Below are 14,442 nucleotides of genomic sequence, written 5' to 3'. Positions count from 1 at the left end.
AAAATCGTCAGGGAGCTTCGTTGTGCACAAGTGTGACGTGGAAAAGCGGCGCAAGCGATCGAAAAGATGAATACAATGGGGAAAAAATAGCATTTTCACACACTTAGTCGCCACCTCTTCACATACCTATATTATATACATACTATACCCCCTCAATCTAATAAAGAAATTCCATGGAAAAATCTCAATAATCAGCAAGAAAATTGATTAGAGGAAGCTGAGAATTTTCTCATTGGCACTTTTACAACTGTAGCGCCCGACTCACTATCCAGCGAATATTAACCTAGCTCATAGAGTGAGTACCCTTAGATTGGCGGTAACTGTAACGGCTGCCCTTCCCTCGGCAACGGCTTCTGCCCCCAGGTTACAAACCCTCAATAGGTGAGAGAGAATACGAGAATCCTCAAGAGAACGTAGGAGAGCACTGAGAGAGTAATTATATGAGAGTGGTAAAGAGGGACGATGAGAGTAGAGTCAGTCGGAGCTCAGCCTTGTGTGGGTATGGCTGCAAGCTACAAGTGCTCTTAGATTAGTTGAGGACGACGAGGGTTGAGGTTACTGTGGGGAGTTGACCAAAGCCCTGTGGCGCCCCCTATTCAGGGCGCCACATATCAGAAGTGGGATGCCGAAATCCCAGTGTAAAAGTTCAAAATAGACAGAAAAAGTGATCGCGCGCGAGTGAGAAAAATGAACATGGCGGAATGACGCCGCAGAACAGTGCGTGAAAAAGTGGGTGAAAAAGTGCCCGGACGGCGAAGGAGCCCTATGGGGCACATCTTAGCGGCAGAGGGGAGTCACCGGGCAGCGTTTGCAGAGCAACCCGGGGTGAATTGCAGCGAGTTTCACGGCGGCAGAGCGTCATTCCGGAGGCATCGACGGCGGCAGAGAAAACGTGTCGGGACATGTTTGACGGCAGGGTGCTCTAGAATAGGTGAAAAATTTCCAAGAAAAATGTTATTTTTTGCAGCTGGTGTGAATGTATGGCGTGCATGAGGGGATCCCCAAGCCAGTATGAGTGCATTTGTGTGTGCAGAGCCCCCGTGAGGGGGGCAAAAATGTTCTTCTTGTCTTTCCAGAGATTGCTCTAAAAGTTCCTGAAAAATGATAAAGTGAGTACATTCCTGTATTTTGTGGGCAATTATGCAGCCTGTAGAGTAAATGGGGACATAATTTGTGCAATTGAGGCTGCCCGTGGGTGAAATATCGCGGTAAAAAGCGCCCCCCTGAAAGTATTCCATGGCATGTGTAAAGTTTCGCGGTGTTCTGCGGCACCGAACAAAAATGTTTCTCCACAAAATTTAGAGAAAAAGCAGCGCGGTCGAAAAATTCGCGGCTCAAAAAAAAAAAAAAAAAAAAACAGAAAAAAAATCAGTAAAATTCCAGAGAAAATTAACCCTTGAATGCCCAATAGAAGAAAATAAAATTTGTGTCCCCTTGAGAAAAATTCCCTGAAAATTCAAATCGAAGTGTCCTGCGAAAACCACCATTAAAAAGCACCCAGTAGAAAGAAAAGAAATAAACAATAATTGAAGAAAAACATTGAAATAATTTTGTCCAAGAATTAAAAACAAAAGTGGAGAAAAGAGTTAAGCAAGTCCTGAAAATGAATGAAATGTCCCTAAAAATTCCAAATAAAGATGGCGCGGACGTACAAAAAAAAATTATCAATAGAAAAAAAAATGATTAATGAAATCTCCAGTGAAAGAACATACACGAAAATTTCCCTTAAATTCCTTAGAAAAATCGCAGAATTAGGTGAAAAATAAAAATGTGCAGAAATAAAATTTAGGAAATGTCCGCAGAAATAAAAGAAATGTCCCATGGAAGTTTATGATTATCCCCTCGCGAAATTTTCGGCGTAGTGTTCGAGAAATTTTTCGGCGAAAAGTCACCAGAGGCGTCGCGATCAAAGAAATCTGTCAGTTTGTTTACATTTTGAAAAGAAAACACGCCGTAAAGTGAGAAATTAAAGGAAAACTCGGAAACAACGTGAGGAAAAGTGAAAAGAGGTGAGATTATCTGCTCAGGAGGTACAATGGGTGAACGTGGTTAAGTGTGAGATGGTAAATGTGATGAATTGTGTGACATTTTTGCAGAAATGGATGATGAGCGTCAGGAAGTAAATGGAGTTGGAGTGGAACTCTTGATGGCATCACTCGGAGTGGAAGCACCCATGATAGCAGCATCAGTGGTCGTAGCCCCTACAATAGCAGCACTTGCGGTAGAAACACCTGCGGTAGAAGCACCCGCGATAGAAGCATCCGCGATAGAAACACCTGTGAAGGCAGTGCTTACTGCTGTGACGATTGGCAAAGGATTCAAAGCAGAAAAAGTGACGGGATTGAAATGAAATTGCGGGAGATTGAGGAGCTTGTGCCCCGTTCTGAATCGAGCGGTAAAAGGACGTTATCCGTTGTCGCATGGTTGGACACCAGGAGTGGAATCCTCCGCCAATGTGGCGTCCAGGATGAGCATGCGATTCTGATGGGAAGCATGCAGTTGAAAGGAGCAGCAAAACCATGGTTCGATAGGAGGAAAGACAACCTGCGTACGTGGGAGATACTTGGAGAAGCGCTTAAGGAATTCTTTCCGGATGAGGTAGACAGCCGTGCGATTCACCGAAAGCTGCGGGAAGGCAAGATGTGACGAAGTGAAACAGAGGAGGAGTGCTGCTACGGGAAAATGATTCTTTTCCAAGAAATCCAGTTGGAATCGCCACGAAGCTTCTCAGGATTCGGATAGATGCCGTGAAAATCGTCATCACAGTTGCCGTAATGCTCATTGGGGTAAATGATGAGAAAGGTGTCGTGATTATTGTCGTGGTGAGAGGCGCGATTATCGGTGTAGAAGATTTCCTTGTAGGTGTGTGGAACAGCATGCGAGGAGCGATAGGTTGCGTTCATGCTGTCGAGATGGTTCGTTTTCTTGTTTTGCAGTCAAATGACAGATGCGGAAGGTGAATTCAGAGCTGATGTTTGCAGAGAAATAAATGAGAAAATAAATTATCTAAAAGTTGAAAAATATAAATGTTTGCTTGTATAGGTGCGGGCGCAGCGGAGATTGGGTGGCACGAGTCATTCCGGGCGTCGCAGTTTTTGGCTTGATCGAAGTTTGCTTGCATAGGTTTGGACACAGTGGAAAATGGCGTAACACGAGTCGTTCAGGTGTCGCAGTTGTTGAGGAGAGCCTTAATATTGCACAGGTACAGGCGCAGTGGAGATTGGTGTAATACGAGTCGTTCAGGGCGTTGCAGCTGTTGGGGAGTGCATCAGTGTTTGCTTGCTTAGGTATGGACGCATAGGAGTTAGGCGTGACGCGAGTTGTTCAGTTCGTCGTGGTCGTTGGATGATCGGCGTATGGGGAATGAAAGGAGTGACAATAGAGTGGGCAGAGCAAAGAAGAGATTCCTGTGTTACCCTTGGCGTTCTGCTGAACACTTGTCCTGTGCCTGTCCCAGGGAAGGGGAATTTTCAACAACGACTTGTGGAACGTGGATCAACTCGTAAAATGCACAAGAGAATCTTGATGGAAGGTGTGATGTGTGATGCCGTCGTGGAAGCAGGGAGCGACCTTACATGGATAAGAAGCACAACGATGTAAACTGCGAAAGACAGCTGAAGGCATCACGATACAAGCATGCAGAGGCATGCAAGAGTGCACATCGTGGAGTGTGTTTGCATGCATGTGTGGATGATGCGTTGTGGAATATGATGCGTTCACGATGCATTGGGCAATCTACAGCAGAACTCTACGATCTTGAGAGCTAATTTCCAGACGGACGAAGGGGTAATTAGTAAAATACAAGAGTGCGAAGTAATAAATCTCTGTCAAGAAGGACGTGAGCAAAGTCACGAAGAAGGGTTTGAAGTTCGGAGATGCGGCTACAAGGGAGAAGCACAGGCAGTTCAGGATAAAGACGCTGTGGCGGTGAAGAACTCAAAGGGAGGAGTCTTTCAAGATTCAAGCAAGCAGTGATCGTCCCGTCAGTGTGACAGTCTATAGCGAGAGAGTTTGACGCATTTAGGAGATGCAAGGTGTTGAGAGCAGTGGTTGCAGCTACGGTGAAGAATCAGAAGGTGTTGGAGATGGTGTAGTAATTCCAGATGTTCCCTTGTGCTCGTGAGTGAGTGGCATTTGCTGTGAGCCTGTTCCGGGAGTTTGGTGGGGTCAATGGTGTCCACCATTTCCCAGTGTTAGTTGCGGCACTGTGCACGAATGGCGAATTGAAAGGGTGTTCAAGGCTAGTCGAGGGTTCTCTAAATTGTATCTACGTCGCAGGCTGGGGATACTTGAGTGGTACATCTCGCGACTGTTCACAGGTACCAGGTGGAGCGGGAAAGTGCTGTGAAATTCCAGGTTGTCCGCGAGATCCTGAGGCAGAGGGCGAAGGCGAATGAGTAGCAGACGATGAATAAAGCGGGCGAAAGAAGTTTAAATAAATTTTGCAGTCATTTTCTTTCGTGCCAATGAGTCGACGTGAAGAAGTCTTATGCGGTAATGATTGCAGATTTATTTAGGCCGCAAATTGTGGTGTTTGCTGAAGGCAATTGGGCGTGAGACCCACAAGATGAGAGAGAAGAGACCCGTCTCTGAGATGGTTCGGTATGACTTAAAATAAATTGTTGATTCTTTAGCAGGTTGCAGACATAAGCGGCAATGCAAGCATGAAAGTAAGCAGATCGAACGACAATCCTGATCGCAGTAACAACGTAGTAAACCAGTAAGCAGCAGTACAATGAAGCAGTTGAGAGGCGCCAAAGAATACACAACACACTTGAAGGTCTGTTGTGCGGCAGGTACCCATGAAGGGTAAGTAAGCGTGCCGTAGTCGTCGAGGGGCCATGAAACAACTCACAACACACATGAAGGTGTGTTGTGCGGCAGGTACCCACAAAGGGGTAAGTAAGCGTGCCGTAGTCGTCGACGCACCATGAGACAACTCACAACACACATGAAGGTCTGTTGTGCGGCAGGTACCCAGGAAGGGGTAAGTGAGCGTGCCGTTAAAGAAAGCAGTCAGCCGCAGAAAAACGAATGCTACGAGAACGTCATGCAGCAGACACCAACCGACTAGCAGCTACAACGATTGTTCCACGACATCAGGACCTGCGGATAACACGGCGAATCATACTCATGTGCGGAACGTTCCGTTAGTGTTAGCACATGAGCAGTCCTCACGTCTTGGGTGTGGGAGTAGTTTGGGAAAAACGGCCAGTAAAATTCGGGGTTGGTATTACGCGTAGTTTGATCCTGACATTGTAACTTAATGCGTTTAAAATGATTTCCTTGAAATATCACTTGCAGCCGTCGGGGACGACGGCAATGTCAGGAACGGCCGAATGTAGCGCCCGACTCACTATCCAGCGAATATTAACCTAGCTCATAGAGTGAGTACCCTTAGATTGGCGGTAACTGTAACGGCTGCCCTTCCCTCGGCAACGGCTTCTGCCCCCAGGTTACAAACCCTCAATAGGTGAGAGAGAATACGAGAATCCTCAAGAGAACGTAGGAGAGCACTGAGAGAGTAATTATATGAGAGTGGTAAAGAGGGACGATGAGAGTAGAGTCAGTCGGAGCTCAGCCTTGTGTGGGTATGGCTGCAAGCTACAAGTGCTCTTAGATTAGTTGAGGACGACGAGGGTTGAGGTTACTGTGGGGAGTTGACCAAAGCCCTGTGGCGCCCCCTATTCAGGGCGCCACACAACAAACTTCTTTCTTTCTCTCTCTCTCTCTCTTTTGGGTATTTTATTACTTATCCCATTGTGACTGAACTCGTGATAATGAAAACCCATTTTGGTCGATAGATTTTTCAAGGTGGAGTTGTGTATATCGTGTCAGTTGAACACCTGACCCAATTCCCCCATACATACAACAAATTTTCCCCGCATACTATCGAGTATGTTAAGCGTACCATACCTACATATCTAGCTCTAACCACATAAATGAACTACATTGGAATTGAATAACATACCAAAAACTTACAACATCAAAGTTTTATCCATGGAAATTTCAATATTTATCCTTATATAAGGTTACCTGTCCCTCCTACACCTCCTTCTAGTCGCCGCACACACACACACAATTCAATCCTAAACACTTCATCCCCTTTGAGTACACCTCCAAACCATATGGGAAGAAAGCTGGGAGAAGGGAAGGTAACCCAATTATTTTACCTACAACCTCATCATCACACAGAGGTTCTTGGAGTTATTAGAAAGGGTAGGAGAGTTCCTCAAAACCATAAGGTGGTGCTTGACACGAGTAATGCAGGCAAAAGTAAAATACCTTCACCTCACCCTCAACCATTCAACATTCTCACATGTTCGTGCTTTTGATATCATGTGGCAAAATCTATGAGATAAAAATAAAACAAGGCTATTAAGCATCGGTGTAATCAGTGAGAGTTTATAACACGATTGAGACAAATTACTTTTGGGCACCATACTCTCTCCCTAAGATCTCATCGCTGTATTTTCCTCAATTGATTTTCAATTAATTCTTTCTTGATTTTCTTCTCCCAAAAATTTTAAATAAATTTTTAAAGAGCACTGAAAAACTACTTAGAATTCTTTACGATTCCTTCAATGTTTGCTAAATGAAAAAAAAATCAGCAATATAATCTTTTGTGTGACTCAATAAGAAAGTGTTATGGCAACCAGGAGGCAGTCCACATACACCATCCATATATACTTTTTTTTTTTTCATCCGACCTCTCCGCACCATCATAGGCGCGCTCCATTGGGGAAAGGATCAATAAAATTGAAAACTATGGCAACATACATGAGGAACATACAACATTTTCTTATGCCATTAATACGATGGAGTCTCACTGTCGTGGAGGAAAATTCTATATAGTTTGACTTTCATGTGCATTTAACTTGCCTTCCAACCCCCACCCCCATAACATAACACTCTATGTGCCGCCTTACACAACCATCGTCCTTTAATTCTCAACCACTTTGTGTTACATGCAAGAGAGTAACGAAAGGGATGAAAATGGACAGAGGGGATGAGGGTGAAAAAATGGGGTTGACTCTGTTTAAATTTCACTACATAATCTTCACACAAGGTTTGAAATTTTCCTTTGAAATATTTATGAGGGGGTTGTGTGAAATATTTCAACAGAATTTTCACCCTTTTCAATAAAATTTATAAAAAAAATCTTTAAAATTTTCTTAATCTTGTCTTCTATTTGTAGAAAAGAAGATTTATTATCTTCTCATTATTTCAATTTAAAAGTAATTTTTTTTTCATTTCTTTCCATTAAAAGTTCTTGTGAGAATGCAGGAAATAATTTTGAAAAAAAACTCTTTGATATTAAGCTTAAAATTTGCATTTATATAATGCAAATAATATATTTAGCACAGCTCCAATTACAAGCAAATTTACCATAAAAATTTCATGAAAATTTCCTTTTAATTTCACACCACACGCAAACCCAATGGCAACAATTTAAACCCAAAGAGGGGGTTGGTTGGGAATTAAATTGCAGGAGAATGTAGAAATTAATTGCTGTGAACATTTCAATTTGTCTCCCATCAAACCAACAAACGTTGCGACAAAAATCTATTGGGAAAATGGGAAAAGAGGTGTGGGAGGTGGGAGAGAGAGAAAAAAATGAGGAGAAAATTGTGTTAAACGCGATATTTTGCAGCTCGTTATCATATCACACCATCATATCTCGTAAGTCAACCATTCTGTATTACAATCTATCCTCATCTTTCTCACTTCTATTCATATATTTTAATCATGTGACACCCATTTTTTCATCCTCTAGCGTCATTCTCATCTTCCTCTTCGCATTTCCCGAGCAATATATAATCTCGCATAAGTGAGAAAACAACCCCAATCGCGAAATTGCTGGCCATTTGTGGAAGAGCGAATTTTTTTTACACACAAACTTCTCTCTCTGTCTCCCTCGGCATATAACGATGAAAAAGCCAACGGGGGAAAATGTCTCAATTACTATTTAATTCATGACGCCAAAAGTATTCTTGTTTATCTATCCAACAATTTGTAGATATGACCATTTTTTCACTCCTCCGTGAAATTCAGTTTGAATATGCCGAAAAAAACGGCCTCACAGTTCTGCCCATGGGTGGCTCCCTGTTGTTGAGAATGAACACAAACCCAACGACACCCATGGGGATTTTGTGCAACAGAGTGGCGACTGACTTTGTTGGAGTCTCATCGTGGACAGAACCTCAATTTCACTGCCAAAAACCAACCCATACCCCCCCCCCCTTCTCATTTACTCTCCATTCTTTACTATCTCACACAAGAGGAACAATTTACAGTGAGGTTTCGTAACAATGGACACTATTGAGTTACCAATGTGTCTTACTTAACGAACTAAAGGAAAAATCATGATGAATCATAGAGAATCTCATAGTGCGGTGAAGCAATATGGAGCAAAAAATCAGGTAATAACATCTAAGTTTCTAGTTTTTAGCAAAAATCTAAGTTTTTAGAAATGACAAAAAAGTCTGAATTTTCTAAGAAAATAATAAGAAATAAAATAATTTTCTTTATTTGCAATCTTGACAAAAAAAAACCTACAAAGTAGATTTTGCAAACAAAAATCTAGGAAAATTAGAAGATTTTACTATTAACATTAGAGGACTAATAATTCTAACCTTGACTTTCATTTTTTCTAAAGAAGAAAAAGTTTTTATAATTTTTTTTTCAATGAACATGAATTAATTGAACTTCCCTATAGATAGACGTAGAATTTATTAGGAGAAGTTGAATAAATTTTATTCTCTGACAATTTAAAAAAAAAAAGTCGAGTTGGCAGCGATTACCAGTTTTGTCTTCTAAGTGTTAAAGAACAATTTTTTTTTCAAGTAAAAAGGAAAAGGAATCAAACCTTTAGTTTTAACTTATGCAAAATATTCTGTTAATTACGCCCTTTTTAAACTCAAATATTTAATGATTTTTTGCAGAAATGACAATGGAAAATTTTATCAATTGCTGTTAAATGAAACCACCCTGTAATAACAAATATTCTTAAATGACAATGTACCATACAATTTATGTAATAATAGATGTTATTTCTTGCGCGTTTTCAACTTGACGTAGTGATGATAACAAAATTGTATTTTATTATTTCTTTTTTTCTCTCTCCTTGCCTTTTTATTTATATGTGGTTATATACATACATAAATCTATATAGCAACGTTACCAACTTCACTTTACGTATAAACAAAAATGTATTATATGTGTTTGATCAGCAACGAAATGGAGGCTATATAGAGTGTATGCTATGTACGTACATATAGACGTTTTATACTAATAAAATGTACACTTGTCGTACAAACAAAAAAAAGAAAAGAAAATGATCGCAAAACGAAAATCCAACTAAATACATAATTTGCAATAATTAATAATATATTTTGGATTAGAAAGTAATTACACGGAGGCATGTTTTCTTGAATTTTCCTTCATGAAGGACAAAAGGTTTTGCCTATCTATACTATGGTAGGAGATTAATGTATTAAGTAAGTAATTTTTAGTGTACATCTTGTGGATTAAATATGAAGCCTAACTCCCTGATGTTGTGTTGTACATACAAGCCTCCAGGGGAACCTTGCTCTCCACACATATTGATGAAGTACATTCGCGCACACAATTATGTAATAATCAAATACAACAAAATCACTTGAGTTGCCAGTTGCCTTGAAGAAAATTATATCTGCCACATGTAAAACCTGGTCAACTTCTAATCATTACATAACCACAAAAATAACTTAAATTTTCCTTCATTTTTTTGCTTTTTTTCTCTCTCTCTCTCTCCCAATAAACTTTCTCCCCAATTTCCTCCCATAAATATAGAATTACAATTTTGCATAAATTTTCCCTGAGCTTTTAGGAGCTTTAGCACATACATATTTCTCTACAATTAAGCTTTAAGAAAAAATTTGTATAAATTCACTTACAATCTCATGCTAACTTCACTAGAAGTGAAATGATTTTCTTTTGTTGAATTTCCTTTGGAAAATTCGATGATTTGTTGGAAATTCCCTATCTCTTGGTTTTTTTTAGAATGAAGTAACAAATAATATGAGAATTTCTCTTGCAAAAAGTCTTTAAACACCCACTACTGGAAAGTTCACGTTATATCACACCGCCATGGGAGAGAATCAATGTTGAATAGTCTGATGATGAGAATTTTCTTGTTAAAGCACTTTCTCTCCCTTCAATATCACACCAAAAATTATGTATTATTTATCTTCTCAATATGAAAAGAAAATGAAAAGAAAAGAAAAGAAAAATCAAATGCACCTTCTTTGAGCTAAATTTGAATGCATTGTAATGTGAATTAGTTTGATTACACAATGAAGAAAAATTAAACGCGTTGTTGGAGTTTGAGCAGCTTTTATAAAAGCATCAAACCAAACAGTTTTATAAATGGTGACCGACTTTTTTCAACTCGTCGCTCGCGACGCGAAATACAGCACAGTAATGAAATGTGACGAGTAGAACTTGCTCCCGGTTCTTGTGTTCTCTCGACAAATTCTATAAGCACTGCTGGTTGGTAGCTGAAAAAGAGGAAATGACATGGACATGGACGATTTTCATTTGAGTTCGCGCGACATACACACTTCTCTTTAAAAAAAATTCCCCAACTATCTCACTCACTCGCAACTCCCCTACCCAAAGAGATAGCACTACACATCTACGATTTTATTTATATATACATAAGTATTTTTCACAGTCAGTTCGCACATTTTTTTTAATCATATCTCCTGGGCTAAAAATCCATGTATCCTTGCTGATTTTTCTCCTTGTTGAAACACTACATTTAGAGACTTTTCTTTTTGCACTCTAGTTGTTATATATAATTCTTTGGGAGTTTTAAAGGAAAATTTCACTGATTTTCCACACACACCCGTGGATGTGCTGCGTCGATCTCATTTGCACACACTGCGAAAACTCGGTCACATGCGAAACGACCATAGGCAAAATTCTCACAAGCAAAATTTCCTTTTGGTGTCCTCTCTCGTGTTGAACTTTCAGTAGTAGGTATCTCTCTCTCTTGATTTTCGCCTGGTCGTTGTGAGATGCCGGGAGTTGATGGAATTTTCTTTTGCAGCTTTCTCTCTCTATCGCTCACTTATCAATAAACCCGGTCTGATCCGTTGTAACTGCGAGAGAGCACCTTGACGAAAAGCAAAACTCACCATATGTACATATACATACATATGTAAGACGTACATATAAACAGAAAAAAAACACACTTTTCTCGCAATCTCAAAATGTACCAACAGTATTAAAGGAAAAACTCAATACATCTGTAATAATTGTTATAGACAAATCCGCATGTTCAACGTGATATGTGCCCATTTTTTTTTTACACAAGGCAACGAAAAGAACAAATTAAGAAGAAGAATATGTGTTGTACAAATCAAATAAAATGAAATTTTATTTGTAACATATTCCGGACATCGTTTACACAACACTGATCATCAGTGTGTACTGCGAAGAATTTAACCACATCATCACATCGCCAGCCACCAGTAGTACAACCCAAAAACTTGCTGTTCTGGCTGGTTGCCTATACAATACACCATCTCTTTGCATCTCTATCTCACACTCTCATATGCCTAAAAGACTTGCCTTCCACACTCCATAAGAAACACCACCAACCCAGACACTCTCTCAGATATACAGCAATTGAGCCTCGCCGCGAGAAACTGAATCTCTTCACATCCAAATGTGGAAGTACGTTATACTATATACATACAGAGAGTCAATTCCCAAAAATTATTTATTTTTCCACTCTGTTGGTCCATCAGAGAGACATTTTCTTCTTCTTCTTCTTCAACTATATACATATGTACATATATCTTCCTTGAAGAAATACCTTTAATCACATTAAATATAAAACCCATATCTCTTTACGTTCTGCACAATTCAAAATGTTCAACACAAAATGGGGCCCTCATGTGTTATAATCTCGTGGCGAAGTGAAAAAGATAAAAGATCATTCGCATAATGCTCGCAGTAAATGCAAATTTATTATTTTTTATTTCAATCAACTTAATGAGATCATATATTTTCAACATTTCAGAGATTACCAGATTAGGAATCACCTGGAGGGATGTGAGAAATCTCATTGCTGTCATGACCATTTTGACACGTGACTTTAATCACCCAGGAACTGCACCTGTTTTGTAGAACCCCTAGAGATCTAGGCTTTAGGGGATCAGACGTCTAGTACTAATATTTCTTGAAAATGCCAAAAAATATCCTGAAGTCTTTAAGAGTAATTTTTTTTTTCTTCTTTTTTCTGACGTATCGATGTTATTGTAAGAGGCTTCCGGTGTTCGTCAGAGGAAAATCCTTGGGTGAGCGGGAATTTTCCTCTGACGAACACCGGAAGCCTCTTTAAGAGTAATTTTCTCCTTTTTGATTGTGTACGTACAGTGCGTTCGCTCCGCAAAGAAAAGGAAAAATTGTGAGAAATCGAGTGAAAATTCCCTGCCGATGTAAAATGCCAAAAGAACCAAAGGAGATTTTTGACAAGGGTTCAAATAACTGACAATCTTACCACTGAAGAAAGCGTGGTGAAACGTCGAAAGCTTTGGGAAAGGATTCTTTTCTTTTAAACCCGCATCCCCTATTGACGTCTCCGGAACGAGAAAATTACTCCTAAAGAACATTCTACAAAAGTTCCATCAAAAATTCATTAATTATATCCTGAAGTCTTTCCTGAGAAATAACATACATACTTGCTAGACAAGACAGGAGGAGCAATCATATTCGATTCTTCAGGGAAATAGATAAATCAGTTGCAAAATTTCAACTTCCAGTTCAATTTAATTCAAACGCAAAAAAAATCCTTTTGAAGAAGGAAATACAGGATTTGTATTGTTCTACATCCAAAGATGTCAGATTCATTACATTAAGTACCTACAAGGCACTATAATATAAAATAGGTCAGTCTGCATTGAAGATGAAAAGTTGAAGAAGCTTTCGAGTTTTCAAGCGCCTCTGGGAATCATAAATATAATTGCCTAATAAAATGTTGCATTACAGTTCAGACAGGATGGTTATATATTTTATGTAAAAGGGGTAACACATAGCGCGTAATTTAATATTAAACCTATAAACCATATTAAAATGAATTTAACATGATGGTTAGAATAATTTTCTCATAATATAATCAAATAGAGAAAATGCCTCAATTAACTTTTAATAGTTTTCGATTTAAGGGTGGACCTTCACCAGGCCCATGGATGTTTGGGAAAAGACTTCAAATTAAGTGGAAAAATTAAGAAATTTCAAAGATACGGATAAAATGATGATCAGGAAGAGCTTTCCTCAAGATTTTCATCATGGAATCGGTGTAATTTAAGTAATAAAATGTAAGTTATGAGTCCCCGAGTTGGAATCAACGTGCTGTCATTCCTTATATTAAAATGTCATATTTTATCATATTGTGGAGAGACTCTCTTTTTTTTCTAGTATTGTATACAACATTGGGGAATGTCAGTATCATTCATTGGGTGAGGAATCAACAAACACACATATTGCTCAACCACACAATGTCTAAATACACAGAAGCATCATCACAAATAATAAAATAAAATTGTCGCGACACCAAACCACAATTACACACCGCAAATAAAAATGTTAAATAGAGTGATATTGTCAGTAGAGAAGGTATCTACATATATATAGTTACCTATATATGCTACATACATATATATGCACTATAAGTCCATCTCTTTCGGTATATCTTTTACACTTTAATACATATATCACTTATTATCATAAACGGTTGGTATGGTAACGTACTTTGTGCACATTGGCCAGATTATAATTCACTTCTCATTCCCTCTCTGTCTCACCCATTTTATGTACGAAACCTGGCACACCACCAACAATATGACGCAGTTGTAATAATAAATGTTCCTCTGTACTTTTAACAAATACCCATAGAATACATTGGTTATACACAATATTCGGAAAATCCACCACTCGGTTGGCACATTGCGACAACAACGAAAAAACATCTCTTTTTTTTCCCCTCATTGCCTATCATCGAACAAGTAAAAATGAGAGTAAAAATTCTCATAATAATCTGCAGCAAATTGATAAATCACAGAAATTGGGTGAACATTTACCCATCAATTGGCATGTACACAAGAAACCGCATGCAATGCCACTAGTGGGAGCATATAATACTTACATAACGCCAATTTGCTAGTAAATTATCACATTGGGTTAGCTAAAAAAAAAGTATTACCTACATATGAATACATTTTCAGTATGATCAGTGGAAGAATGAGCAGAACAAAACTCCTCAATACCTTCCACTTGAGGCCATTCAATTTAGTAACTATACATAAATACTGAGTTGGAAATTTTTTTTTGCTTTGTTGCTACCTTCAGGAAACGTGTATGAAGAATTTTTGTGTTGTATTTATGAAAGTA

At 39.0% G+C, this 14,442-nt stretch overlaps 1 protein-coding gene across 12 annotated transcripts in view; it reads right to left on the bottom strand.

The window, feature by feature from the left end:
* The window catches only part of LOC129786339 (uncharacterized), a 43,421-nt gene that overhangs the window by 17,698 nt on the left and 11,281 nt on the right, over positions 1 to 14,442 (bottom strand). For 2 of the 12 annotated variants that reach the window (XM_055821268.1, XM_055821277.1), the window contains exons 1-3: positions 10,642 to 11,475; positions 10,335 to 10,541; positions 9,939 to 10,231 (exon numbers count right to left, since the gene is read on the bottom strand). The exons of 3 other annotated variants lie outside the window; for them this stretch is intronic. In XM_055821268.1, the coding sequence (XP_055677243.1) occupies positions 9,939 to 9,946 (8 nt within the window). In that variant the 5' untranslated portion in view covers positions 9,947 to 10,231; positions 10,335 to 10,541; positions 10,642 to 11,475. Of the gene's footprint in view, positions 1 to 9,938; positions 10,542 to 10,600; positions 11,476 to 14,442 lie in introns of those variants that run through there. 7 more of the 12 variants (XM_055821269.1, XM_055821266.1, XM_055821272.1 and 4 more) reach the window with 7 other exon arrangements.

Source organism: Lutzomyia longipalpis, chromosome 1 (genome assembly GCF_024334085.1).
Source record: "Lutzomyia longipalpis isolate SR_M1_2022 chromosome 1, ASM2433408v1".
NCBI classification, from domain to species: domain Eukaryota; kingdom Metazoa; phylum Arthropoda; class Insecta; order Diptera; family Psychodidae; genus Lutzomyia; species Lutzomyia longipalpis.
This window is presented reverse-complemented; position numbering and strand designations above follow the sequence as displayed.